Source organism: Conger conger, chromosome 8 (assembly GCF_963514075.1).
Source record: "Conger conger chromosome 8, fConCon1.1, whole genome shotgun sequence".
Taxonomy (NCBI): domain Eukaryota; kingdom Metazoa; phylum Chordata; class Actinopteri; order Anguilliformes; family Congridae; genus Conger; species Conger conger.
In genome coordinates this window covers 57,696,210-57,722,823 of record NC_083767.1, presented here as the reverse complement: position 1 = coordinate 57,722,823, position 26,614 = coordinate 57,696,210, and the positions used below count along the sequence as shown (strand labels likewise).

Sequence of the window (26,614 nt, the reverse complement as noted above, 5' to 3'; positions counted from 1 at the left end):
CTCACACTCAGGCACACACACGCACATACACACATGCTCGCACACACAAAGTACACACACCCACATGCAGGCACGCACACACACACACACTCACACACACACACTCACACACACACACGCCCATGCACACATGCTCGCACTCACGTACAGTACACACCCACATGCAGGCACGCACACACACACACACACACTCACACACACTCAGGCACACACACGCACATACACACACACACACACACACACTCAGGCACACACACGCACATACACACATGCTCCCACACACACAGTACACACACCCACATGCAGGCACGCACACACACACACACACACACACGCACGCACACACACACACTCCTGACCCTGCCTGAATAGACACGCATGGCCTAGCTGGACTGTGGCCAGTATCTCCTCTCACTCCAGTACCGTGTTCCCCCCGCAGTGCACAGCATGCTCCTCTCTGTCTCCACAGTCTCTCAGGCTCCCCCGAGGCACGACTGGAGCAGCCAAGCACCTCCCCCCCTCACGAAAACCACTGTCCTCCGCACTCCTGCTGTGGTTTTAGGTTGAGTGCCCTCCCTGTAATTACCCCTGTGAGATACAGCCTCTATGTGCCTCTGTTACCCACAATGCTCTGCTCAGTGAGTGCATGCCTGAACTCAAACCACTGACACACGCAGAGTGATCTGCAGAGGCCCAGCAGACGCAGTTACCCAAGCTATTTAGCTTGATTTATACTCTGCGTCCCACTCATGTTTTATTTTCCAACTGAATGCAATATTTAGTCTCTATTAATATTTTAACTGGCATCATGGGAATATGTGCCCAAGTCTGAACCCTGCGTTGCGCCATCTGCCCGGCCTCGTTCGCACGGCCAAAAACAGGGGGGGGGGGGGGGTGTGCGCCCACTGAAGGGGGGTGCGAGTGTTCCAGGGCGCGGAGGAAATACTGCGTTTCTTTGGTTTGGGCGCAGGGAAGCGGAGCCGGTCGCAGACGGGGGCGTGCGTGGGACGGAGAAACGGCCGAAAAAGGCGCATACCAGGGCTCCGCGCTGGGTTCGGGCGGACGGAGGGAGGCCGAGGCGCGCCAACCCAAACAGCGGCCGGGGCGGCGGGCCGCGGGGGTCATCGCAGCCCCTCCACCGCTCTGCTGCTGGGAGCGAAACGGGAGAGGCTGGGAGAGGAGAACTGCGAGTGCAGGCTGCAAACGGGGGAGCAGTGAACCCTACGCTTTAAAAAAAAATAAACAAAATTCGGTCGGTTTCGTTCCCCGACAAACGGCTCGGTCGCGAGGGCGGTTATTTTGGGGCCGTGCCCGCCCGACTAATCTCCGCGCTGCAGAGGGGCCGGGTTTGAATGTGAGGAAACGCCGTCTCGTTTGAGAGAGCGGAGCGGAGGAACTGCCACCCTGGAAATGAGGGAGGCTTAAAGAACCCGCCTGGTTTCCAGGGGAAAGTGCGGTGTGGAACGACGGCCGTTGCCGCGGGAGATTGTTTCGGGCCAGGGCGACCGTCTGCTTGGCTGGGGAAACGGCCCTGGCGGGACGCCGGGCCCAGACCTCTCATGTGGCGCGGGGGATGGGAGGTGGTGCCAGGCAGTAAACTGCTGCAATTAACAGTGCCACTCTCAGGCTATGGCAGCTTACCCACAATGCACTGGGGACCGCTGGCGCTCTCCGGCTAATATTATCCCGCCTCGGTTCTGCCAGCTGAATTACAATTCTAGGGCGAAAAAACCAGTTAAGATGCATGAAATAGTTGTTGCTGATTATATTCTGTTTCGGTAATTGAGTGGTCCCTCGTCTGGGTCATTAAGTCGACAGTAACCCGCGAACGCTGTTTACTGCATGAAAGAGCCCTGGGACCTTCAGAAGCATCTCATGTGACTGACATGGGAACACAACCCTGTGTATATTTACCAGTCCACTGCGACTGTTTAAATTGTACTAATAGTGTCCCACGTTAGGAGCGTATGATTTTCAGAAGGTGTGCACAATCATTGAGCACTTTATTAGGTATTTATTATTTCTTTATTTGACTTATTGGTCTTCTGACACTGTAGCCTATCCACTTAGTGGTTTGTGTGTTCAGCGATGCTCTTGTGCATACCACTGCATACCACTCTTGTAATGAGTGGTTATTTGCGTTACTGTCACCTTCCTGTCAGCTTCGACCAGTCTGTCCTCTCTCATTAACAACGCGTTTTTGCCCAGAGAACTGCTGCTCACTGGATGTTTTTTGTTTTTTGCTTCATTCTCTGCAAACTAGTGTATGTGTATATAGGCCTACACACATGCATCCAAAATAAATATGTTCTTTCACACCATCCTTGTTGGTGTAATCTTGCATTTATTGCCTTCTTGTCCTGATTCACTATCATTACATCACATTAATGACATTTGGCAGACGCTCTTATCCAGAGCGACGTCCAGTTGATTAGACTAAGCAGGAGACAATCCTCCCCTGGAGCAATGCAGGGTTAAGGGCCTTGCTCAAGGGCCCAACGGCTGTGCGGATCTTATTGTGGCTACACCGGTGATCGAACCACCTTGCCAGTCATGTACCTCAACCACTACGCTGCAGGCTGCCCACAACTGACGTCGTGAACAACTATGAGATGTCAGTTGTTCATGAAGCCCATTTATATTCACTCCCCTTCCTCCACAAAAGGAGGACTCTCTGTAACGACTTCTCCACGCAGACACGTGTGCCTCCGCCTGCGGGAAAAACCAGGGGCAGAGGAAGAGGACGACGGAGGGGAAAGGAAAAGCTTTCACAGCAAACACTGTTCTGGTTTGTTTAGTCTGAGCGCATGACAGTCTGGAGACAAAGCCAGGCCCCCGGCGGTATTCGCTAACCGAGCTGGTGGAGCTCCCGCGGGAACAGACGAGTACCTTTCAGTCTTCAAACAAACAGCCGACACCCGGAGCAGAGGAAAAAGAAAATCAGACAAATAACCTCTTTCCAAACTTTCCTCGGTAAAGAGGAGCAATTAAAACGTTCAGTGAAACGCAAATGTCTCCTGTCGGGTAGAGTTAGGCTTTGCCGGTGATTGTCTTTGAGTGGGTCTACTGAGAATTGCCTCTCATTCACAGCGATTGGCTGCTGTTTGTGCCCGTGTACCTGTGTCACACAGGTCGAAAGGTGCTGTTTTCAGGGGCACTTTAGCACCCACATTTTTTTTTAGAGGATTGAGATTATCTCCTGGTTTGTGATCGTGGAAGTTACAGCCTGTAGCATCGTGGTTAAGGTACATGACTGGGACCCGCCAGGTCGGTGGTTCGATCCCCGGTGTAGCCACAATAAGATCCGCACTGTTGGGCCTTTGAGCAAGGCCGTTAACCCTGCACTGCTCCAGGGGAGGATTAGTCTCCTGCTTAGTCTAATCAACTGTAAGTCGCTTTGGATAAAAGCGTCTGCTAAGTAACATGCAATGTAACGTACGTCTGTTACAGCTAGAGTTGGGGAGAGGGAGAGGGAGAGAGTGAAGGTGGAGTGTGAGTGTGATGTTCGTTTTCGGTGCTTAGCTTTTCTTTCCCCCACCGGCCTTGTTCGAGGGTGGTCCTCCTTTCTGCGCCGTGCCTAATGGACGGTTTGCAGTGACTTGGATTCCTTTCGCTGTTTTTATGTTCATTTAGACCACTGCGGTTGGAAATGGCTTGAGCTCAGGCCAGGGCATTTGTTTCTTTATACGTACATAGTATGACACTGCAGTCAAACAACAGGAAAGTTTTACCAGCAACTTACAGGGAGGTACAGTACGGTGAGTTTTGGTTGGTTTTGGCATTTCAGCTCTCGACACTCCCTAAACGCTAAAGCCCTTTAAACACCACAGCCTCCGTGCTCCCATAGGCTGAAGGGTAGGTGTGTTACCCGTGTTCTCAACAGGAGAGCACAAGGTGTTTTTTTATTTTTTTATATAAACCAAAAGGTTTACATAAAAGCCTTTCCTTGCCCTTGGTATGTGCAGGTTGTGCCAGATGAATCCATCAAAAGTCAAACCCGCCCATATGTTACAGATTATTCTCCTTGGCACAGACGCTGTGTGTTCACCTGTCAGTGGTTGCTTCGGGCCTTTGGTGAATTGAGCTGACTTTAACTGCAGCTGTGCTGGTCGTGAGCTGGGGGTGGCACGGATGGTGGCAGGGGTTGTTGCAGGGTAGCAGCACTGTCCGTGCTAGCGGTTTCAGCGTATATGGTTCATTAGTCAGCAAGTACAGCCGAGGTAAATATGATGCAATTTTTTTTCTCCAATGGTTTCTTTTATGTGTTTTCGAGTTGCAGTGGCCGGTTGTAGTCGTTAAGTCTGTCACATCGCTGACATTTGTCGGGAGTAGTAAACTTGCGCAGTCACAATGGTGCCAGAAGACCCTATAGGTGCGCTATTTCAGGCCTGCTGTGGCCCAGTGGTGTTGTGGTGTGTGCTGTTGTGGCAGTGGGCTACGGTGACCGGTATTGGGACATTCGTCCATGACATTTCTGAATAACCACTGTGATCAGTACAGTACAATTTGTGTTCCATAACACAAAGTGAAAACAAATCCAGTTTTGTCTTTTTTTGGCCAATTTGAAGGGGAAAGGGGACTTTAAGAACTTTGCACAAATGGCTGAATTACTAATTGCTACTGATTTGCTGTAAAGTGTGAGTGCAGGTCTTTTTGCAACTTTTTGCAAGTCATTACTGGTGGAAAAAAAATAATTCTGGTATTATATCTTAAGTGTATGAATATCAAAACAATCAAAACATGCATTCCTGCTACTTTTCCATCACGGCACCTTGTCGAAGGCTTACATAACTGTTGAAGTATTTATTTGTGGGCAGAACTGAATGTTTTTTTTTTTTAGGTCTGAGATCAGAAGCTGTAATTCACTTTTGTTAGTGTCTGAAGTCTGCTGTATCTCAGCCAGGCCCTGCTTCCCCTGTAATTCCGGCTTTCCGTAGTGGAATTTCAGGTGTAGTCAGCCCAGCATCCCCCGTCCTCCCCCCCTTCGGTTTTTCGTGCGATCTGGGATTCCTTGGCAGGACGCACACTGTAATAATTTGACGGTTTTCACGTTTGGCGAGAGTTTAGCTGCTGCCTGTTTTGTTGGAGGACTGCAGTCCGCTTCATGGTTTTCAGCCTGTTACTTACGACCCCCTGGCAGCGATATCAAAAAAAAAAAACCCCAGAGGGAATGCCTGCACGTAACTGTGTTTCATCATGACAGCTTTAAACCATAAACAGTGGATCAAAAACAGCGCTTTCTGTGTGATGTGTGCACGCCGTTACCTTTCCAATGCCTTTCCAAAGTTCTAAGAACAACAGCAAAACTGTGGAAGAAAATAAATCTTAAAATCTTTTTTTCGACAGGAAGTCGACATGATATGCATGCAAAAAACGGATAGACCGACACATTAGTCCTTGCGTGATGTGACTAATGATGTTCCCAAGACAGATAGGAAATGACACACATGAGAGTAACTCTGGGTGATTCACAGCGGGAGTTCTAACACGACCGAAGCTCTGCCGTTGCACCCTGAGAGAGGTCACAGTGTCAGTATGTTGCGGTGGAGACTTAACTGACTGTCTGTGTTGTGTCTGTCTTTGTCTGTCTGTCTGTCTTGTCTCCAGCCATGGAGGAGCTGGTGTCGGAGCTGAGGCTCTTCCTGGACCTGCTGGACAGAGAGTATCTGAGCGCTGGTGTACGGGAGAAGAAACTGCTCATCTCCAACATCCTGCACAGGGTCCTGGCCGCCAAGGGTGAGTCCCACGCACCCAGACAGTGTAGAGCGCCTTCATCACGGCGTTGTGTAAAATCACGACACAAATAAAAGTGAATCCGATTGCACTGAAACCAAAAAAAAGCCTCAGTGCACCTGCCCCCACACACCACAACTCAGCCTCCACGGTCCTACTCCACCTGTTCAAAGAGCAATGATTAAGCTGATGTGCATCACAGATATGGAACCCGACACATTCTTCACAGAGACGTAAGCTAATGTGAGATCGTACCGCGCTTTAGTCATGGCGTTTGAAGGAAACTCTGAATTGCCGAATATCCCTGACACAACAGGGTGTGTTTACTGTATGCAGTCCTTTTGTGTCTCGGCTCTTCTGTGTGATGTGACCTGCGTGTTGTTGTTGATGTTTTGCAGAGCCCTCATTCAAGACTGATATCCACAGCAGCCTTCCTGCCCCCCCTCAAATGCCCCTGCCTGAAATCCCACACCCGTGGCTGGTAAGACTATGACATCATATCATATAGCGTCAGGCTTCATCGTTTTACTTCCCGTCATCACCTTGTATTGCACATAGTTGCATCATATTCCAACACATTGCATCATATTCCAACACATTACATCATATTACATCACATTGCATCATATTACATCACATTGCATCATATTACATCACATTACATATTTAATGTATACTACTATTGCCAATTAATTTAATTCAGTTCTGTTCTCACCATTTTCTTTTTTCACCGCATTGCATGAAATTTCATCAGATTGCGCAATATTGCATCATATAGTGCCGTATTACATCACACAATATCATATTACATTGGATTTCATCACATGACATCGAATGATGTCACATCCCAGCATGTCACGTTGTATTGTTCGTTCGCGTGGCGTTAGCCCTCCTGCACAACACCCGATTTTGCCAAAGTTTTAGCATCTCCATCAGCTGTGCGTCACCTCAGGGTGTATCCATAACTCCTGTGGTCTGGAGCCAGGCGCTCTAAAACGCTGCTGTGATCTTCCGCCTTCAAACGTTCACATTTTTGGCTTAACCGCCGAGTCGTTCGCCAGGTAGGCTCCGTACGGTGCCCGAGGGAGGAGGAGGCTTTTATTTTTGTTTTACGATTTCTTTAAAAAAAAGCGCCGGGAAAGCTCCACGACGGCCGCTCCGCTGTAAATTCTCCCTTTCATGTCGCGCGGGCGGCAGAGCTTCAGAGACCGCTGGCGGTATCGCGCGCCTCCTGAGCCTCCTGATGTGGTCGCCGGCCTAATTGCGCCTCCATTCGCCTCGTATTCTCGTGGTGACAGCAAATCCATCAACGAGAAAGACTCGGCTTAAAGAAGAGCCGGGTACGCTGCGCCCCGACTCCTCAGATTAGCCGCGGCTTGAGGGTTAAGCTGCGCTTTCACAGTTCCTCAGAACGCCCTGAGAACGTTACAGAATCCGTTTGGTCTTTTGTTTGTCATTAAGGAAGTATAAATATCTTAATTTTGGACATAGCATCCATTCACGCAGGGTTGTAGTTACATTACATTATCGGCATTTGGCACTTATCCAGAGCGACGTACAACAAAGTGCAAAGTGCGCACCCATAACCAGGGATAAGTGCGCTGAAAGACCCTAGAGGGATGTACAATGTGAAGAGCTAAGAGTACAACAAAGATAAGGACTAGGGCCTATCTGATTAATCTGGCAATGGATTCAATCTGAAACTGTTTTTATACGGCACAACGCAATAGGATGATGTATTCTCACGCAGTTACGCCTGATTTTCTGGTTATGTGCATCTGTAAAGACACAATTTGGTGCAAGTGTACTGTACCATCACACAATATCCCTCACCCTAGTATTTGGGCCGTTTTGTTTCTACTACAGTACGGTTGTTAACTGGAAACATCCTGCCCTGTCCTGGATTTCTGCAGCAGTTCCCTGAAAGCTGAGGGCAACATGCAATCACCGTTCATTACAGCCCAGAGCTGACCCCCGAGAGAGAGAAAACAAAAACATTCTGGCTCCTTTCTCATTTTCTGTTTGGTTTTCTAAGCGATTAGGCTTTTCTGTGTCAAACCCCTGTCAGCACAAAATCCCCCTCGCTGAAAAATGTTGAAGATGAGCCCTGCCAGGTTTTTTTTTTTTTTTTTGCATTTTGTTTGTGTTTTCTCTGGAACGTTCTCTCTGCCAAACCAGGCCTCTGTTTTTTAATTGGCCGAGTGTCCCTGGCCTGGCTGAACCCTGCGGAGAGCCGTCTGGTTGCACGGGGAAGGGACAAGGGGGCAGGGGCTTGAGTCCGGACAGGAACCCCGAAAACCTGGTCGGGAATTTGGGATCCCTGCAGACTGGCTGGCACTGCGTCGACAAGCCTTGGGTTCCAGAGAGCTGAGGCAATTGAGGCAAATTGAAAGAAGATTTTTGGCTTATAGCTGAAATAAAATTAGCCTGGAAGCTCTCCTTGTAACAAGGCCCTGATGAAATCATAACCCTGGGCAGGGATGCAGAGTGAAATGTTCAGTGTTAAATCAAATCTGATGCCGTAGATTTGATCTCTCTTGGAGTTTCTGTTGGGGTTACATTGAGAATGGAGCTCAATTAAAATGGAAAACTGGGTTAAATTAACGCTGACAAAGGAAATGAATTAACTGCAGTTTCAGTATTAATTCTGGAAATGGAGTTGTATTAATATGGGAAATGTGGTTAAATTTACACAGAAAATGGAGTTAAATGAACGCTAAGAATGGAGATGACTTAACATTGAGAATGGAGCTAAATTGATTTAGCTGTGTGGCCCAGGGCAGGAAGCGTGCCCGGCTCCCATCGTCAAGATCACAAAGTCATCCCCCAGCGTGTGGTCGCCATTTGATCCAGAATTTGTGCCTTTGCTGCGGGGGCGCTGTGTATACAGTGTGGGTAAAATGGGGCTCGCTTTGATGCGCTGTCCTCGATGATGAAGGGGGTTAGACTACCTCGCACCACATGACTGCGAATCACAGTGCGCAAATGCCCTTGAGATGCACCGCAGTGTTTAAAGAGATTTGCCATTTTACGGCACTCCCTGGAGCGGTCCACTGGATGTTCTGAACTCAGTGACGCTTCTTAGACGATGTGATTTAACAGGCAACCGTCATTATCGGTTTAGAAAAAAAAAATAGATGCTGTTGACGAAAGCGTCCAGGAATAGTATCTCCTCCGTGCTGAGGTTTGGGGAGACAAGAGAGGCCTTTCACCTCACGCGACGATCTACCTCCTCCCTCCTCTTAACCTCCTCTCCTCCCCTAATGACATCACAGGCCGGGAGGCCAGGAGGGCCCACCAGGATGTGTGCTAATCAGATGTCATCATAAGGGAGCATTTGGCTTTTCCACGCTCGGTTTCCCTCGTGGAGAGCCACACACGGGGACTTCCCCCCCGGGGGGAAAACGCAGAGACGGGCGCGGGCGGTGCCGGTCAACGCCGTCCGTCATGAGTCCGTCATGTGACGCTGCTCCGTAGCGGGTCTTTTTCCCCGAATTTCGCTGCGCCTCACGGCTGGGAAGTGAGTGGGTAGGGAGAGCTGGTGAGCCGTTGGGGTTTTCTCTCTTTCTCTCTCTCTCTCTCTCTCTCTCTCTCCCTCTCTCCCCATACCTCGGTCACATACTGTTCCCTGTCTCATTGCGTGCAGTGCTGTTTAAGATCTCAGCGAAAGGGTTTGTTTTCTTGGTGGCCTGTCGTGAGAACCGCTTGGTCTGAGGGGTGGGGGTGGGGGTCGGGTGTGGGATGGGGGGGAGGCGGCGGCCTCTAGTGGGGGTTGTGTCTTCTGGATGGACCCAATGAAGGGACGCTATTCATCAACTTCCCTGAGGAATCGAAGCGGTCGAGACGAGAAGACAACTCACGACTGGGACACAAAAATAATTGTCATAAAAACATGTCCTAATAGATACAGTGGTGTGCAAAACTTTGAGCACCCCTGGTCAAAAAACCTTTTACAATTACCTGCATTTCTCACCAGGTCTTGAGCCTTTCTATCTGAAATCTTTCTTGGTCTTCCAGACCCTGCCTTGACTTCAACTCTAGTTTGAAACATTGAGAGAGTTTTTGTAGCCTTCTCCTTCTTGGTGGAAACTAACCATCCTTGCACAACTGTTTAGAGGAACCCATGGTTGTTAACACAACACAGAACAGCCGCTGCAGTTGGATACTTTAGAAGGCCTGGAGTTACTTCAGAATACAAAGTTCAGCCCTGGAATTTTACTCACCTGACTCACTGAAGCCCAAACGAGTAAATCACCTGGGTCTGGGCCTTTTTAAAAAGTAAGAAAGAATAATCCAAATGGATTCCCAAACCTTTGCACAGGGCCCTTCTCCTTTTTAAAAATGTTTTTATAAACAGTAAAAAATTAAAATAAAAAGCATACTTGCAGTAAAATTTGCAGAAAGGTCTCATGTTTAACTGTGCCATTTAGAGTTCAGGTTTGCGTTCGATCACATACAGATTAATTGTAACAGACATTTAAACCAGGGGTGCCCACATTTTTGCACCCCATTGTACAATCCTAGAGCCAGCATTCAGGGCACAAATCTAGTGGACAGTAATGCTGGATTTGACTTGGGAGCCATGCTCGATTAGAGGATGTGTGTAGCCTACATACCTCAAGAGTGTCTGGAGACAGGCTGAACCAAGCACAGGCCCCACACCTCATAAATCTGCCTTTTATCTCTGTCGTGTGTGCCTCCCATCTCCCAGCCGGGGGGGGGGGGGGGGGGTGGGGGGGGAAGGTTAGGTCACTGGGGCTCTGTGTGTGCTCTGGTAGGAGGGGAAGGTTGAGTCACTTGTGTGCTGTGTTCTTTTAGATGGGGGAAGCTTTAGTGTGTCGCACACCGTCATGCTATAAAGGATTAGTGTACTGTTTTTTTGGTACGTATTTTTACTGCGATGTGCTGACGTAGTGTGGGGCAGGATTCAGCCTGTACTGGGGTAGTACTTGGTTTAGTGTGCGTGTGTAACTGCAGTGTTCTTGTACAGATGGATCAGTGTGCTGTTGTATTATAGATATGGGTTAGGGTTTAGGTGATGTTCTCATGTAGATGGGTAACTTACTGCTGTTGTGTTGTGGTTGTGCTGATATGGATTAGATTCAGTGTCACGTTCTCGTGTCGATAGTATGGGGTTGTGTTTTGGGGATAGGTTGTGCTGATATGGATTAGATTCAGTGTCATGTTCTTGTGTCGATAGTATGGGGTTGTGTTTTAGGGATAGGTTGTGCTGATATGGATTAGATTCAGTGTCATGTTCTTGTGTCGATAGTATGGGGTTGTGTTTTGGGGATAGGTTGTGCTGATATGGATTAGATTCAGTGTCATGTTCTTGTGTCGATAGTATGGGGTTGTGTTTTGGGGATAGGTTGTGCTGATATGGATTAGATTCAGTGTCATGTTCTTGTGTCGATAGTATGGGGTTGTGTTTTGGGGATAGGTTGTGCTGATATGGATTAGATTCAGTGTCATGTTCTCATGTCGATAGTATGGGGTTGTGTTTTAGGGATAGGTTGTGCTGATATGGATTAGATTCAGTGTCATGTTCTCGTGTCGATAGTATGGGGTTGTGTTTTAGGGATAGGTTGTGCTGTGTGTAGACAGGGGGAGGGTTAGGCCTTTGGCTCCGGGGGAAGGGTTTGGTGTGCTGTGCTCTTGTCGGGGATGTTTTACATGCACAGAGGTCTGGATGGAATTAAAATCTGTTAATCAGCAGCAGGCCCGACGTCTGCCTGAAGCACAAGCAAAGCCTGTGTGTGTGTGTGTGTGTGTGTGTGTGTGTGTGTGTGTGTTTAAACACCAGGGCTCAATTCAGCCTCAATTCAGCCTCGCTGTGTTCCAAATGCATCACCCTCTTGTGTAGGAATTCATCTTAAATTACATTTAATGAACAAAATACGTATATATATTCTGTAAACAAAAAATATATATATCTTTTTCATCCTCCACATCGTCCATTTCATTGCTAGAAAAAAAACATTCATATTGTCCTACTTTTCTCTTTTGACAGACCGTAATGAAGAAATCTCTGAAGCTGTGATTGATGTATACATTTTGAGGGTGTCTGTGTGGTAAAGATTAAAGAGGAATCTTGGCATGGTAGGGGGTGGATTGTTTGCACAGATATCTGGTCAAAGCCAGACGGAGACTGGAACAGGTTAAAGATGGATTTTCGGGGTTGGGGAGTGGGGGTATTTGGGTGGGGGCATGCTGTAGTAACGCTGTCCCGTTCAGGTTGGAGGCTGGGGGTGTCTGCACCCACCATCGGCACCGCTGTGTTAGCTTTCGGAGTGGCTCGGTCCTGCTGTGAACCAAATTAGTTCCATCTGTGTTGATGTTGGCGAGTTTGGCTCCTTAGTCTCCCCCCCCCCCCCCTCCACCACCAACATTCTCCCACCCGAAACACCCCATCCCCCTGTCCCCCTCTCTCCGCCCTGTCCGGGCTCCGCTGACTAATCGACCCAGAAGAAGAGAAGAAGAGACGGGGTCTGTGACTCAGATGAGCTTGTGTCTCATTTCCTCACTTTCTCTCTCTCTCTCTTTCTCTTTCTCTCTCTCTTTCTCTCTCTCTCTCTCTTTCTCTTTCTCTCTTCCTCCTCTTTCTTTCTCTATCTGTCCCCTCATTCCAGAGACCCAAAGACAAATAAGGCAGCCTCGCTGTGTGTACACAGGACAGATCAGCCCTCTGAAATGTGTGTGCTTTCATGCTGGTTTTTGTTTAACTCGCTGTCAGTCCGGATCCTGCTATGCGAGCACTGTGGTGCTTCTTCCCCATCAACCCCCCCCCCCCCCCCCCCCCCACAGCACACCGACGCCCCCGCACACTCCCCTAACAAACCGCTCCAGTTTCAAAGATAACATTGTCTCCCCCGGCGTAAAGAGTGCTGTTCTCAGGGGTGAGCAGACCAGGCTTGTGCACACGCTGTTCAGCTGCCGTGCGGGTTCAATGACTTGGGAGGTCGGGCTGACATGCTTACAGAAACGTCCTGTAGGATGTCTGGTCACATGCTTGGACTGACCGCACGGTATAAATCAGTTGGACCGTCCCAATAGGATGTGCCTGTAGTGTCAGCCGTCATGGGGAGTGTTCTATTCTGGCATGATGAATTGCAACCCCATCCTTTATGATGTCATCATCTGCCGTTAAGCCCCACATTGGCCTAAAACTGCTTCGGCAACGCAAGCAACAGCATTTAAAGAGGAATCTTACCAACCTTACTGAAATGGTATTACCTTTCTATGTTTATAGTATTTAGACTGGGTGAGTTCATCATTCCTTGCCGGAGAGGCCGTGTCTGTGCTTTGTCTGTCTGAGCAGATCCGTTGTGTTCCTCTTCTCCGTGCCACTCGAAAGTATTCTGTGACATCATCCGCCGGCCTCAGCCATAAACAAAGGAAAAGAGCGTAAATAATATTTAACGAACGACAGTGAAGCACGGTCGCTACGGTAACCACGGCACGTGCGATCACGCGATTAAGACGCGGCGGTCCACTGGCCACGCCCTTTGACACGCCACCGTGCGACTTGGAAACTTCGTGAAACTGGGACGAACTTGGAACGTGACTCGGAAACTTTGTAAAAAAAAAAACCGGGACAAATGGAAAAACTATTTCTGCAGTTTCTTCTTTCCAGAGCCCACGGTATGGCTTAAGCAGTGCTAGGTAGTACATTTAGCGTTTTTTTTACTGGTCGGGGCAAGCCTGGAACAATGACGCCTGGCGTGATCTGTGTGTTTAACGAGCGTCGCTGGCTTCGCGGATACTTGCGGCTTGTTCCGACCGCTACATGTAAACACTCATGGGAGATCTCTCCAGTATAAACTCTTTAAGCACGTTTTGGGGGGGAGTCCCCTGCTCAGGAGCCAGGCCTGGTGTTAGTCGGCCAGGTCACACCTCGTCGTGGAGCGGGGCGGGGGCTGGACGCGTATTTGTGCGAGTCAGCGGGATTTAAGACGTTCTCCGCACCTGCGCCTCGTGCAGAATTTCCACATCGGAATGGACTGGCACTGTTATTTTCTGCTGGTGTCGACTGCAGTCTACTGGGCCTGCAGTTCAATGTCAGGCCTCAGTCTGTGTGCCCTTTCTGGGTATTGTGCACAGTCAGACTGGTCCAAACCAAATTGGACCGGGGAACTAAAAATATGCCCAAATCTTACGATCTAAGAATGTGGGTCTGGGTATGTGGTCGAGGGGTGTGGAGGAATCGGGGGAATGTTCCGTTTTTGTTGAACCTAGATGTGCTGATGAACGGAGCCCTGCTGGCCGTTAGCATAATAGTGACTCCCTCTCCATTTTTAGACGGGGAATAACTCAAGAGCGGCGGGGTGGTAAATTACAATTGCAAAGCGGTCACGGGAGATGTGCTAACGGGCCGAGGGACGTATCGGGTGGTCCCGGGCCGGCCGAGGGGTACGTGGCGAAACGAAGGCGGTCGGGAAAACGGGAAAACGGAAAAACGAGAAGCGCCTCTTCCCCAACGCCCCCCGGCAGAGCGGCCCGTGTTTGGCGGGCGTGTTTAGGGGCTACCTCAGGATACACGCCCGACCCGTTAAGAGAAAGCACACTGGGTCTTGGCTTCTTTGTCCTGAAGGATATCTGGCACCTGTAAGGTCTGATAGAATCACTATACACTGCCCTGACCCTTCCAGGAGATATTGCCTACTGCCTGTACCTGTCTCCACTACTAGAATAGGCCTTAGTTTATCTCTAAGTGTAGTTTACCTCATGTCTGTTTCAAGGAACCTTCACAGGGTATAAAGAACCTTCCTTTCATGCATCTAAAATCCAGAAAACCGTTTGCAGAAAACATTGGTTCTTTGGTTCTTGGTAGTCGCTTAAAGAACCATCGACGACCTGTCTGAAGAACCATTCAAGAAACCGTTTCTTCCTCTGTGCCTTTGAATGATGACGTGGTACATATGCGCTTCACTGTGACCCCTGGCGCTGACCCCTCAAGCCTCAAACCTACAGGGACTGCGTTTCGTAACTCATCCTCTCCGCAGCTAGGGCCAGTTTAGCAGTGACTGGAGGCTCCCGCTGCGGCAGCCATTGTGGCTCTGTAGTGCTGCCGTGCGGCTCGGCTCTTTCATCCATCAGCTGATCACACATCATAAAGCCTCAGGAAACAGGAAACCGCACATGCCGGCAGCATAATACACATTATATTTAAATAGCACATGGAATGTGTGTGTTTTTGTAGAAGGGCCTGTGTATGTATTATGGCGTGCGAGGGTAACTTGGACTGGCTATATTGATGCAGTGAGGAAATTGGAAAGTGTGAAATGGATCATGGGAGGTGGTAGAATTAGGAGTCGTTCATTCGTTTTACTGTCGAAAGATTCATAGTTTTACCTGTCATCGGCATTACTTGTGTCTAAGGAGTCATTTGCGTTACCTCTGTGTAAACAGTCATTAGCATTGCTTGTGTCTAAGGAGTTGTTAGCGTTACCTGTGTGCAAAGAGTCATTCGTTTTACCTGTGTGTAAAATCATTCGTTTTACCTGTGACTAAAGAGTCATTAGCGTTACCGGTGTGTAAATAGTCATTAACCTGTGTGTAGAGTAATTTGTTTTACCTGTGTGCAAAGAGTCATGACTGAAGTAGTCTGTGGCTTTGCTGCAGCTACAGACAGGCAGATGGAGTGAGATCTGGTTTAGTTTACAGAGCAATCCGTCAGTGTGACTAGGGACTGGGAGGGGCGGTGAATCTTTCGGCTCCGAGTCCTCGTCCTCCTCCTCCCCTGCCTGACGGCATGAACATTCCCATGATGCAGGTGTTTGTGTGATGTGGAGCAGAGCATGCTGGGAAGTGAGCCGCAGTTGTGTTTCTGGCCTGAGGTCAGGCCTCCTTCACAGCAGAGATAACCAGCATGCTAAAGATGGGGGAATGCTCTTCTGTTCCCCACTCATCAGCCGCCTCTTTGATATCGCTAACGGGTGAAAAGTTGTCTTTGTGCCTGACTTTAGTGTGCGTTTTGTTTGGTGTGTGTCTGCGCTTGTGTGTGTCTCGATCTTACTTTTACTGGTGTAAAATCCAGCCATGACAAGAATGAAATGACCAGTTACCGGCTGTTTCGAAGCATTGCTTGAGCTGGTCGAACCATGTCGAGTATGGAGTATGGAGCTGGTCTGAACTGGTCAGCCAGCTACCAGCTGTTTCAAAACCTAGCTTGAGCTGTTTTTTTTCTTCAGCAGGGATGTCCAGTACAACCAGTCCAATAGTTTCATAAACACATTTTTTGGACATTATTCATAATGTCAGCGGTGAGTCGGAACACAGACAAAAACAATCACGGTTCCCAGCGGTTATTAATGTTATTACAATTAGGCCATTATCACGGGAAATGAACACGTCCTGCTGATATCGAACGGTCGTTTGGCTCCAACACCAACACCATAAGTGTCAATAAGTGAAATATGGTTAGCAGCGTGCGTAATGGGAAGGGAGTTACCGTGTTTAAAGAAGGAACCGGGCTTATTCTTCAGCTGTCGATGTCCCCCGCTCTCCCTCTGCCCTCCCTCTTCTCTCCCTTTCTTTTCTCTTCCTCCTCTCCGTCGCCTTGCCAGTAATGAGTTCACAAAAGCACTTCTCTCAGGGGAAATGCGATAAGGGTCTGGGGCTGCGGCCATGTCTTGAGTTATGGGGCGGCAGGGCCGGGTGTTTAATGACACTGCTTCGGTGGAAAGTTTGGCAGGAGCTGGGAGCCCCGCTCCGAGAGGCGGTGTAATTAAGATCCGGTTGCCAAAAACGCGGAGAGTTCTCTTTCATCGGGGGTTTAACAAGGTGGGGCCCACCTGGGACGGGCCGGGCTGTGCTGAGCGGCACCGGTCCAACACCCCCCTCCCAAAAACCCCCCCCGCTCCATTAGATGTGTGGGTCCGGTGTCCTTGTGGGCTTAAAAATAAATGCTTAAAAAGTCTGTGCTCCGAGTCGCGTGGCTGGCTTTCCCTAAAGAAAACGCTTAACGGATTGCCCCACATCGCAAATGCCTTTGTCTAGTGTGAGTGGGTTTAGAACGGGCCTGTTGGCTCGGTGCGGAAATGCTTACTTTGTGCCATGGATCCCCGCAGTCAGAGCTACAGTTCTGCAGTGTTAAGAAGCTGCGAGGACTGTCATTTCATTTTTAGCACTAGTCACGGGGAAAAATTGAAACTTAGCGTCGAATGTACAGAGAACACAGCGTAGTACCCATCAGGAACGGACTTGGGATCTTCGGTTTTTAAGGATCCCAGACGTTTCTGTTGCCTTAGGGACGGGACACATCTCCATGGTGGTATGTCCGTCTCGGGCAATGGTCTGTTTAACAAGCCTGTTGGACCATGCCCGGGTTTTCCTCCTGACCGCAAGGATCGGAAAAAAAGATCTGAAAATTGCAACGGCTGTAAAGAAAACGTAATAAAGATTAAAGAAATTCACTTTTTTTCCAGGGTGGAAATCTGGGAGTTTGTCACCACTGTAATTGGTTGCAGTTTGCTCTGTGATTGTGTGTGTGTGTGTGTGTGTGTGTGTGTGTGTGTGTGTGTGTGAATGTGTGTGCATGTGTGTATGTGTGTGTGCGTGTGTGTGCACGCATATGGGTGCATGCCTTACATGTGTATATACTGTATGTGGAGGGTTCTATTTTGTCAGAGCTGGTTAAACCCCTGAGCTGTTTAACTCTGACATATTGCAGCTCATTAGCAGATTGAAGTTGGACCTCAGAAATACTGAACATATGAGGAGAATCTCACTGTGTGTTTACTGTGCCCCCGAGATCTATTCTGCACCAACCCGGTGCCTGGTTGTGCAGTGGGAAGGGTGGGGTAGTGACCCACTTTAGTTTCGTTCAAAAACGTTTTCTGGGAAATGTGCAAATACGTCAAATAAAAAACGTTTACTTCCATGTGCAGGAGATTATGAGATTTGATTTTTATTGTGGCAATTATATTATTTTTAAGAGCTAAAAGAAAGCAGTGCTGGCTAAATGAGTCACATCACTTAGTCTATCCAGTTTGTTAGAGCAGCACAAAACCAGAGTGGAAAGGACAACAACCGAAAAGGAGAGAGTGAGGGAGAACGCTGATTTCTATCTTGCCTCCCTCTCTTTCTTTCTCTAGCCCCAAGGGGAAGTCTGTCACTGATTGGCTTAAAGCCTTGTGGGCTAATTGGCTATATGTGGTTTTCCGTTGTGTTGAGTCACTTCAAAGCTGATAGGGTGGGGTCTGATTTACCAAATCAAAATGACTTCCTCTGATAGCCTTGCAGATAGCAGGAGAGATTGCACCCTGATTTGAGGTCTGCACTGTTTCTTGTGTTTGAAAGGCCACCAGGGTAATTATTTCTCAGAAGCACTTCCTGTACGTTCACCCGCTTAAGTATTCCCTTGTAACTCATTAACTTCTCACGTTTCTGATCGCTCTGATACCACACAAGTGCAGCCGCATAATTTTCTGAGCTGTGCTCTTTCTTTTTCTCTTCTCTTCACCAGAAGGTTGCAGGTTTGAGTCCTTGTAGGACACAGTTGTTGTGCTTGAAATCACACATAGTTTTTTGAAGTTTGTAACAGAAATTGAGATTGAATTAGCCCTTCCATTGGATAGCAATCAAGCTACACCAATCAAACCTACTTCCTGGCATGTGAGCGCCTCTCTACTTCCTGGATACGGATGTAATGTTACGGAAAGCAGTTTTACTGATGAGCTTGAATGAAAATTTCTTCATGGAGCTGACCCAAACGTTGTTGTTGATGTCTCCTCCCATCTCCCCCCCCTCTCTTCTCCAGCCCCCGGACAACGGGCCGCCTCCCCTGCCGAGCTCCTCCCTCCCAGAGGGATACTATGAGGAGGCGGTTCCTCTGAGCCCCGGAAAGGCCCCAGAATACATCACATCACGTGAGTGTCCCACCACGGCAGAGTCTGAGCGTATGAAAACACGGTAGAAATTCTAATCATGCTGGTCTGGGTTTCTGCCAAGTCTAAAGTCGTTAGGCTACGTGCTGTGCAGCTCGCAAAAATGTAAGGGGGGGAGGGGGTTGAATTTGATTTGGGCTATTTGTTGGCTTGATTTTGATAATGTTCCCACTGATGAACTCCGGTGAAACTTCTCACTCACAAACTGGTAGAACGATCTTTGGGTATTCAAAATGCACACTCCATGAACTCGTGATTTAAATGTTTTTATCAGTAAAATAGGCCCATGGGAGTGTGATCGATCTTCTTTTGTCTCTTCCAGACTACGACTCGGACAACATGAGCAGCTCGTACGAGTCGTACGACGAGGAAGAGGAGGATGGGAAGGGGCAGAAGATGCGGCACCAGTGGCCCTCCGAGGAGGCCTCCATGGACCTGGTGAAGGACGCACGGATCTGCGCCTTCCTCCTGCGCAAGAAGCGCTTCGGACAGTGGACCAAGCTGCTGTGTGTCATCAAGGACAACAAACTCCTGGTGCGTCACACACACACACACACACATACACACACACACACACACACACACACTCACACGCCCTCATCCTGTAGACATACACACACACACACGCCCTCATCCTGTACACACACACACACACACACTCACATACACACACACCCATATACACACACACACACACACACCCATATACACACATGACTGTACGCATATTAATACACACATACTGTACACACACATACATGCCCACAGTGTACACACGCTGATATACACACATAATTGTACGCACATTCATACACACATACGGTATGCACACATACTGTTTACGTACATACTGTATGCACACATGTATACACACATACTACACACATGTATTATTGACTCATACAGACATAGGCACACATCTCTCTCTCAAACGCAGTCTCCCCCCACTCTATCCATATCTCTCTTCCCTCTCTCCCTCAAACACAGTCTCTCTCTCTCTCAAACTCTCTCCCCCCACTCTATCCATATCTCTCTCTTCCCCCTCTCTCCCCCTCTCTCTCTCTCTCCTGCTCTCTCCCCTCTCTCTCTCTCTCTCCCTCTCTCTCTTCCCCCTCTCTCCCCCTCTCTCTCTCTCTCTTCCCCCTCCCTCTCTCTCTCTCTCTCCTGCTCTCTCCCCTCTCTCTCTCTCTCTCTTCCCCCTCCCTCTCTCTCTCTCTCTCCTGCTCTCTCCCCCTCCCTCTCTCTCTCCCCCTCTCTCCCTCTCTCTCCCCTCTCTCTCTCTCTCTATCTCTCTCTCTTCCCCCTCTCTCCCCTCTCTCTCTCTCTCTCTCCCCCTCTCTCTCTTCCCCCTCTCTTCCCCTCTCTCTCCGGGGTGACCTCAGTGAGTAACGGCCTGGTGTCGATTGACAGTGCTACAAGACGTCGAAGGACCACACGCCGCAGATGGAGCTGGTGCTGTCGGGCTGCAGCATCACGCACGTGCCCAAGGACGGCAAGAAGAAGAAGCACGAGCTGAAGATCGTCCACCAGGGGGCCGACGCCCTGGTGCTGGCCGTGCAGAGCAAGGAGCAGGCCGAGCAGTGGCTGAAGGTGAGGTCACCTGACCCGCGGCGGCCAATGAGCGCGACGAAATGGCCGTAAGCTCAACGTTGCTAACAGAGCTCCTGCAACGTTGGGACATCGTTCCCGGAATGTCACGGAAACGTTATTAGATGTGTCTGGCGGAGCGGTGTCATCGAGTATTTTGAGTATTGTGGAGGAAAAAGTGAACATTTATGGTGGAATGTTTGTTGATGTTGCCATTGTTCAAGGTCTACTGGGCAGAAGCTTCATGTTCAGAAATAGCCACGTTTTTTGGAATCTCATCCCAGTAGTTTGGAGGACTCCTCCGAGCCCCTCTCTGGTTATTTGGAACAGGTGTCCAAACCTCAGGGCCTGGCAGGGTGCTTGGTTTGTGCCGAAGTGCTGCCGTCCTCAGATCTCATTTTTAAAACTTCGACAGATCCGTGCGGCAGCCTGTCCCGCACACATCAAACAGAGCCCCCTCCCCTCAGTTTCTGTTTTTTTTAACCTCTCTGTTTATGAAATAGTGGGACCTCTGTGTTATTTTATTACAACCGAAATATGAAAGGGCCATTGTGTAGGTTAGAATTCAAAGACGAAGCCCTCTCTTCACTCCCGCTTCCAGAAATTTCCGTGGCGACCTCTGTTTATCTTAAGAACCCATTGTGTACTATTTTAAGGTCGGCTCCCTGCCCCTTTCTTTTTGTTGTTGTTGCTTAAAGCGGTGCCGCTAGTGCCAGAGAGCCCCAGCGCTCTCCGCACCGCCCCGGCTTTCAGCGAGACTTCGCCTCCACGGCGCATTCCGCCCGCGGTGCGGCGGCTGAGGGAGCCTCGTTAAAACAGACCCTCTCAGCGGTTCACGTCCCGGAGAGGGGCCGATGGAAACACCAGCCGCTCTGTTTGCTTTCATAAAGACCCCGCTTGTGGAGGGAGAAGAAGGCGCTCCGGGGCCCTCTGCGAGACTCACAGCCCTGTTTTCTGATTTTGCTCCTTCTCCCGTACGGCAATTACAGATCATTTATTGATACAGTTTGTGGAAGGGTGCCGTGGCCTGCTAGTGGCTGGGGTGCCCTGCTAGTGCACGGAGTGAACAAGTCAAATATACAAACCGAGAGAGAGAGAGAGAGAGAGAGAGAGAGGGGGAGAGAGAGAGAGGGAGTATAACAATAGCCAGTTGTTTGCTGAAAGGAAAATCCATGCATATTTAGTATTTGGTCAGGTGCCTTTATATTGGAAACATATTGTGGCAATAAATGATTGCACGAGATAAACGCTTTTCTGTTTTCAGCTCAATTTCATCACTTCAGCTGCTCGCCCAATTATCACTCTTCTGTGATCTTCTGCCGCAGATCAACGCTGCGTTTGTTGCACATGTTTCTATATGGCTTATGGAGCATACCACGAGGGCGTATTCCCCAGTACCTCAGAGCCAGTTAAGCCTCAGTCCGTCTGAGTGCACCGTTGGGCCGGAAGATTCTAGAGTTTGGATGTTGGTGTTATTTTTAACAGACACGGCCGTAGCTGTTTTCAACTGTGTTCCAGAAGTGGACGTTAGTGGATTACTAGCTGCACAGAGGCTCGTGGAGAGAGTACTAGGGTGAATGTCCCAGGGCTAAGACTGCGACTACCACAATACCAATGTGCCTACCAGTGCCACTCCAGTATATCGCTACCCCTTGCATTAGTGGGATGCAGAATATGGAAACTCTTTTTTATTCACTCTGTATTTTCATCTTCCTATTCCTATTGCAGCTGTTTCACGTCTCTCTCTCTCTCTCTCATTCTCATTTTCTTCTATCTATCTCTCTGTCTCTCTCTCTCTCTCTCACCTGGTTAGAGGGAGGCATGGTGGTTTTTCATCCTCTTCCTCCTCTTCTTCCTCCTTCTTCCGCTCTGTCTCTGGGTCTGCCGCCATGGGAACTGTGTGGCCCTGCACCTTCTGAAGACGCCAACCCACTGTGAGAGACCTGGTCTGTGCTTCTTGCCTGTGCTGCTATGACACTATGCTACAATGAAACTGCGCTGTGCTTGATTCAGTAACACTGTGTGGTCTGTCTTGGGTTCTCGGCTCTAAAATTACTTTGTTTACGCTTGCCACCCCCTGCTTTGCCTGTGCTCGGAGCTGGAAGTCGGAACTGCGTTGCCCGTTTCGGCAGTTGCCTCTGACTTTGAGTGAAATTGTTAGCAATGCAATTGCCTGGGTCACTGCATTGTCTGTGGCAGGAGTTGGCACGACATTGCCTCTGCTGGTGGTTGATATCGCATTGCCTGTGTTCATTATTTATCCCTGTGTTGCCTGTGTCGGTGGTGGTGTACTTGCCTCAGTAGTCTACACACTAAGTGAAAGACTGGCTGTTGTATGTGTGTGGGATTAGCAGGACTGAGGTCACCGGGGGGTCATGGGTTCCTCAGATTGTGGCCAAAAGAGCACTTCCATCCCTTTTCCGATCTGGAGTGGAATTCGCCCCACGTGACCAGATTACGGTCGGCGCGGCCGAGCGGTGGCATAACAACGAGGCTCTCCTCCAGTAAACATGTTCCCGTAACGGAGCCTGCGGGGTCGTGTGTGCCCCAGCGTTTGTTTGTTCTGCGTCGCTCTGTAAACGTTCTTCTCCCTCACCTTTATTTGAAGGAACGCTGAAAGCCGTAAGCGCTCACAACCCTGCACGATGTCCTCGGAGACTGGCCTGACCGCGCTCCAAATTTCACATTTAGCATTTTCATTGTCCGGCGTTGGAGAGAGCGAGAGCACGCCCGCTGCAGCACGACCTCCGGTTCAGAGAAAGAATGAAACCTTTTGTTGAACAGAGGAACGAGTGATTATGAATTCGCAGAAAAATAAACTCGCAGAGTTCCTTTCTCTCTTACTCCAGCGAGGCATTTTTTTGTCAGCGTATCTCCAAACCCGAGCTGTTGTCAGCTGAGCCAAAGGGTCCCAGTCTGTAATTTTCCAGCCAGTAATATTATATTGAGTGTGAGCCAAACAGACTGTGGTCAGTGAAAGGGCTAAGAGGGACGCTGCCGTCTTCTTTTGGTTCTGCTGTGCAGGGTTGGGAGGCACTGGTGGGCGGGGGAGTCATTATTTGCTTGCGACTTCATTCCACATGATGTATATACGAGGTCAAATGATGTTTCTTGGATAGACATCTCATTCATTTAGATATTTTAGGTTCCACAATGCACCTGGGACGTCTGACTCACACAGTGTAATATATTTCAGGTTTTCATGATGCATGTGGGACGTCTCAGTCACTCAGCGTGATATATTTCAGACCCTGTAATGGAGCTGAAATACGTCACTCATTCTGCAAAGTCTTTCAGGCCCACTCCGATGTGTCATTAGTTTGGCGGGTGTTGTATTGTATACCATATGAGCGTGGGGCAGCTTAATGTCTTTTCTGGGTGCATGTGAGAAACCTTCCACTGGCTGGCGATGGCAGGACTCTGAAACGGAGTGGGCTGGGCGCCAGGCCTTGGGTGGGCTTCGGTCAGTGTTTGTTATGATGGTCAGAGGTGGAAAATCCAGGTTCAGAAAGTGAAAGTCCTCCCCAGTATTTTGTTCCAATTACGTGGATTTTCTAAGTGGCACAATTCTTCAGCCAGGAAGTAAAACTAATTAGTGAAGTCAGGTGGTTGAGTTAATGGGTGGAAGAACCACATGGCTGACCCGTGGACTTTCCTTCTCTGGTTATGGACCTGTGAGGTGCGCGGGCTCTCCTGTGTAGTGGAAGGGGGTAACCTCACCCTGTGTGCATGGCAGGTTGCTTCCTTCATGGATGTCTGTGGAGGCCCTTGGTCCTGCGTTTGGGACTGAGATAAATTACCCCGCCCGGTACTGATGTGATGGACCACATGAACCGATTTTAACATTCTCTTTTTCTCTGCTCTTTTTTTTTCATCCGCAGGTGATGAAGGAAGTGTGTAGCTACAGCAACGGTGTGATTGACACTGAAAGGACGGGCTCAAGTTCACCAGTCCACAAAACTGAACTGGAAAAGGTAAAGAGACAGCCCAGAACTTACCACAGACCTGCCAAAGGACCCTCACTACTGTGCACTTTAATACTCACATACAGCAGAACCTTCACTCCTGTAGAGCGTATTACTCAAATACCTCTGACTCCTACAGTAAGGCTCTCAGTACTGTAGAGTATAATACGCAAATACCTCTGACTCCTACAGTAAGACTCTCACTACTGTAGAGTATAATACTCAAATACCTCTGACTCCTACAGTAAGAGTCTCACTACTGTAGAGTATAATACTCAAATACCTCTGACTCCTACAGTAAGAGTCTCACTACTGTAGAGTATAATACTCAAATACCTAGAGCAGACCTTTTCTTATTTGAGTTAAAATTGGAAGCAGGCAGCAGGAACGGCACTTACAGTAAAAACAGCAATTGTCTGTGGCTAAATTCCACTTTATCATGCATTGCACGGGGCAGAGAGGAGGGGAAGCAGAAACCAGGTGTGGTTTAAAAGTCCATTTGCTTTGAAATCCACAGGGCTTTTTTAGGCACACAAAGCAGAAATCAGATATACTGTTGGGATTATTAGATCACTGCCTGCTCTGTGTATTTGTGAAAAGAGTGAACGAAAAAGAAAACAGACGTGAAGTTTCCTAACGACACCAATGCAAACCTCTGCCTTGATCTGTTCTTAAGCTGGCAAAGCGTACAGAAGCTTCTTCAGGGGAATTATTTACACCTAACATTTTACAGATGTTACCATGCATCCTGTTTAGGAATGCCATCTGTGTGCTGTGTCCTTGTGTGTACGCTTTATGTACAACGTGTGTGCACGTGTCTGTGTGTGTGTGTGTGTGTGCGTGTACATGTGTGTGTCTGTGTGTGTGTACATGTGTGTGTCTGTGTGTGTCTGTGTGTGCGTGTGAGTGTGTGTGCGTGAGAGTGTGTGTGTGTGTATGTGTGAGTGTGTGTGTGCACGTGTGTATGTGAGTGTGTGTGTGTGTGAGTGTGTGTTTGTGCATGTGTGTGTGAGTGTGTGTGAGTGTGTGAATGTGTGTGTGTGTGTGTGTGTGTGAGTGTGTGTGTGTGTGTGTGTGTGTGTGTGTGCACGTGTGAGTGTGTGTGTGTGTGTGTGTTACCGATGTAAGGGCGGAGGAAGCTTTTGAAATGCCTGCCAGCTGAGTATAACCACATTGCTCTCTTCTGCAGAAGCTGTCCTTTGATAGGCCGAGCTCGGATGGAGAGATCCCAGAGACCGGTGTGGCTGACGGCAAAGAACAAGGTGAGCTCTTGGGCGGGGCCTAGCACACACAACTTTTACATGTGTTCTGGCGTGGAACTGAGAACTCTTGGCACCGCAGAGAGTATGGAACCCTACTGGGGTTATGTGAAAACACAGAACTATTGTCTGGGCACTAAACACCACTCTTATCTGGTGCCATTTTTCCCCACAAACCTGGCGAAGACAGATTTCAAATACACATGTAGAATGGTGTTCTCTGACCCTGGTCTCAATGAGCCACCAGACGGTGCTGGTTTTCATTGTTACTCAGCACTTCACTGCTAAATTAAAGCAGTTTACTCACCTTATCTGGTTTCATGGATCCAAATTCGATCCTGATTTTACAGAGTAAACAAAAAAAACGACAGACCTTGAGGCACCCCACGACCAAAATTTCAGCTACTAAAATATGTTGCTTAGCTTGTTGTTATTTCTCGGGTTGGCCTTTCGTAGGACTGCAAAGAAATGTTTATCTCATTAAAAGATAAACAGTGGTGTCAACACCGTGAGGTGTCAGTGGCAATATCTGCATATTTTTACCAGAACTCCACACACACTCAGGAGTGTCATTATACCGTAATTGTTGGAATTTTAACTCACTGACCCACATTGGCTTCCTACTGAATTCCAGCTGCTCTTTAGAGGAAAACCAAACCGCAAATGCTGGTATACTTTGTGCCGGGATATCTGAGGCCTTGTGGCAGCAGTATGACAAACTCTCCTGTGTCTCGCTCAGCACATTTCAGTGGGCGAAGGCGAATATGGTCTAATGGTGTAATGTGGGGTTTGGACGGGCTTTGCAGAGTGCTGTTTATTTGATATTGGGGCTCCACCCGTGAAAAGGTGCCAAAGGTAAACAAAAACGACTCTTATCTAAACCCCGCTGGATTATTTTAGTATTTATTTTCTCAGCGGGCTATTTTGTCCAAGGATGAGAGTTGAATTTGGCTGAGTGACACGACTGGCCTCAGTCTTGAGGAATCTGGAGCTGTCCTAGTTTTCCTCGAGGCAGAGTATGAGGGCCTGTTACGTCCCTCCAGATAATATAGTTGACAGCTGTGTTCAAGTTCACTTATAATATATTTGATAATCTTTATCAATCTATCAACAAAATTACAATACAGAAGACAACAATGTGAAATGGAAATTATCTGTAATAACTATTACTCAGAAAATGACA

At 48.6% G+C, this 26,614-nt stretch overlaps 1 protein-coding gene across 2 annotated transcripts in view; it reads left to right on the top strand.

Moving 5' to 3' along the window:
• The window catches only part of afap1 (actin filament associated protein 1), a 75,409-nt gene that overhangs the window by 34,920 nt on the left and 13,875 nt on the right, over positions 1-26,614 (top strand). For both annotated transcript variants that reach the window (XM_061251722.1, XM_061251721.1), the window contains exons 2-8: positions 5,608-5,736; positions 6,132-6,214; positions 18,494-18,602; positions 18,943-19,154; positions 20,031-20,210; positions 24,089-24,181; positions 25,362-25,434. In XM_061251722.1, coding sequence (XP_061107706.1) covers positions 5,608-5,736; positions 6,132-6,214; positions 18,494-18,602; positions 18,943-19,154; positions 20,031-20,210; positions 24,089-24,181; positions 25,362-25,434 — 879 coding nt within the window. The remainder of the gene's footprint in view (positions 1-5,607; positions 5,737-6,131; positions 6,215-18,493; positions 18,603-18,942; positions 19,155-20,030; positions 20,211-24,088; positions 24,182-25,361; positions 25,435-26,614) is intronic.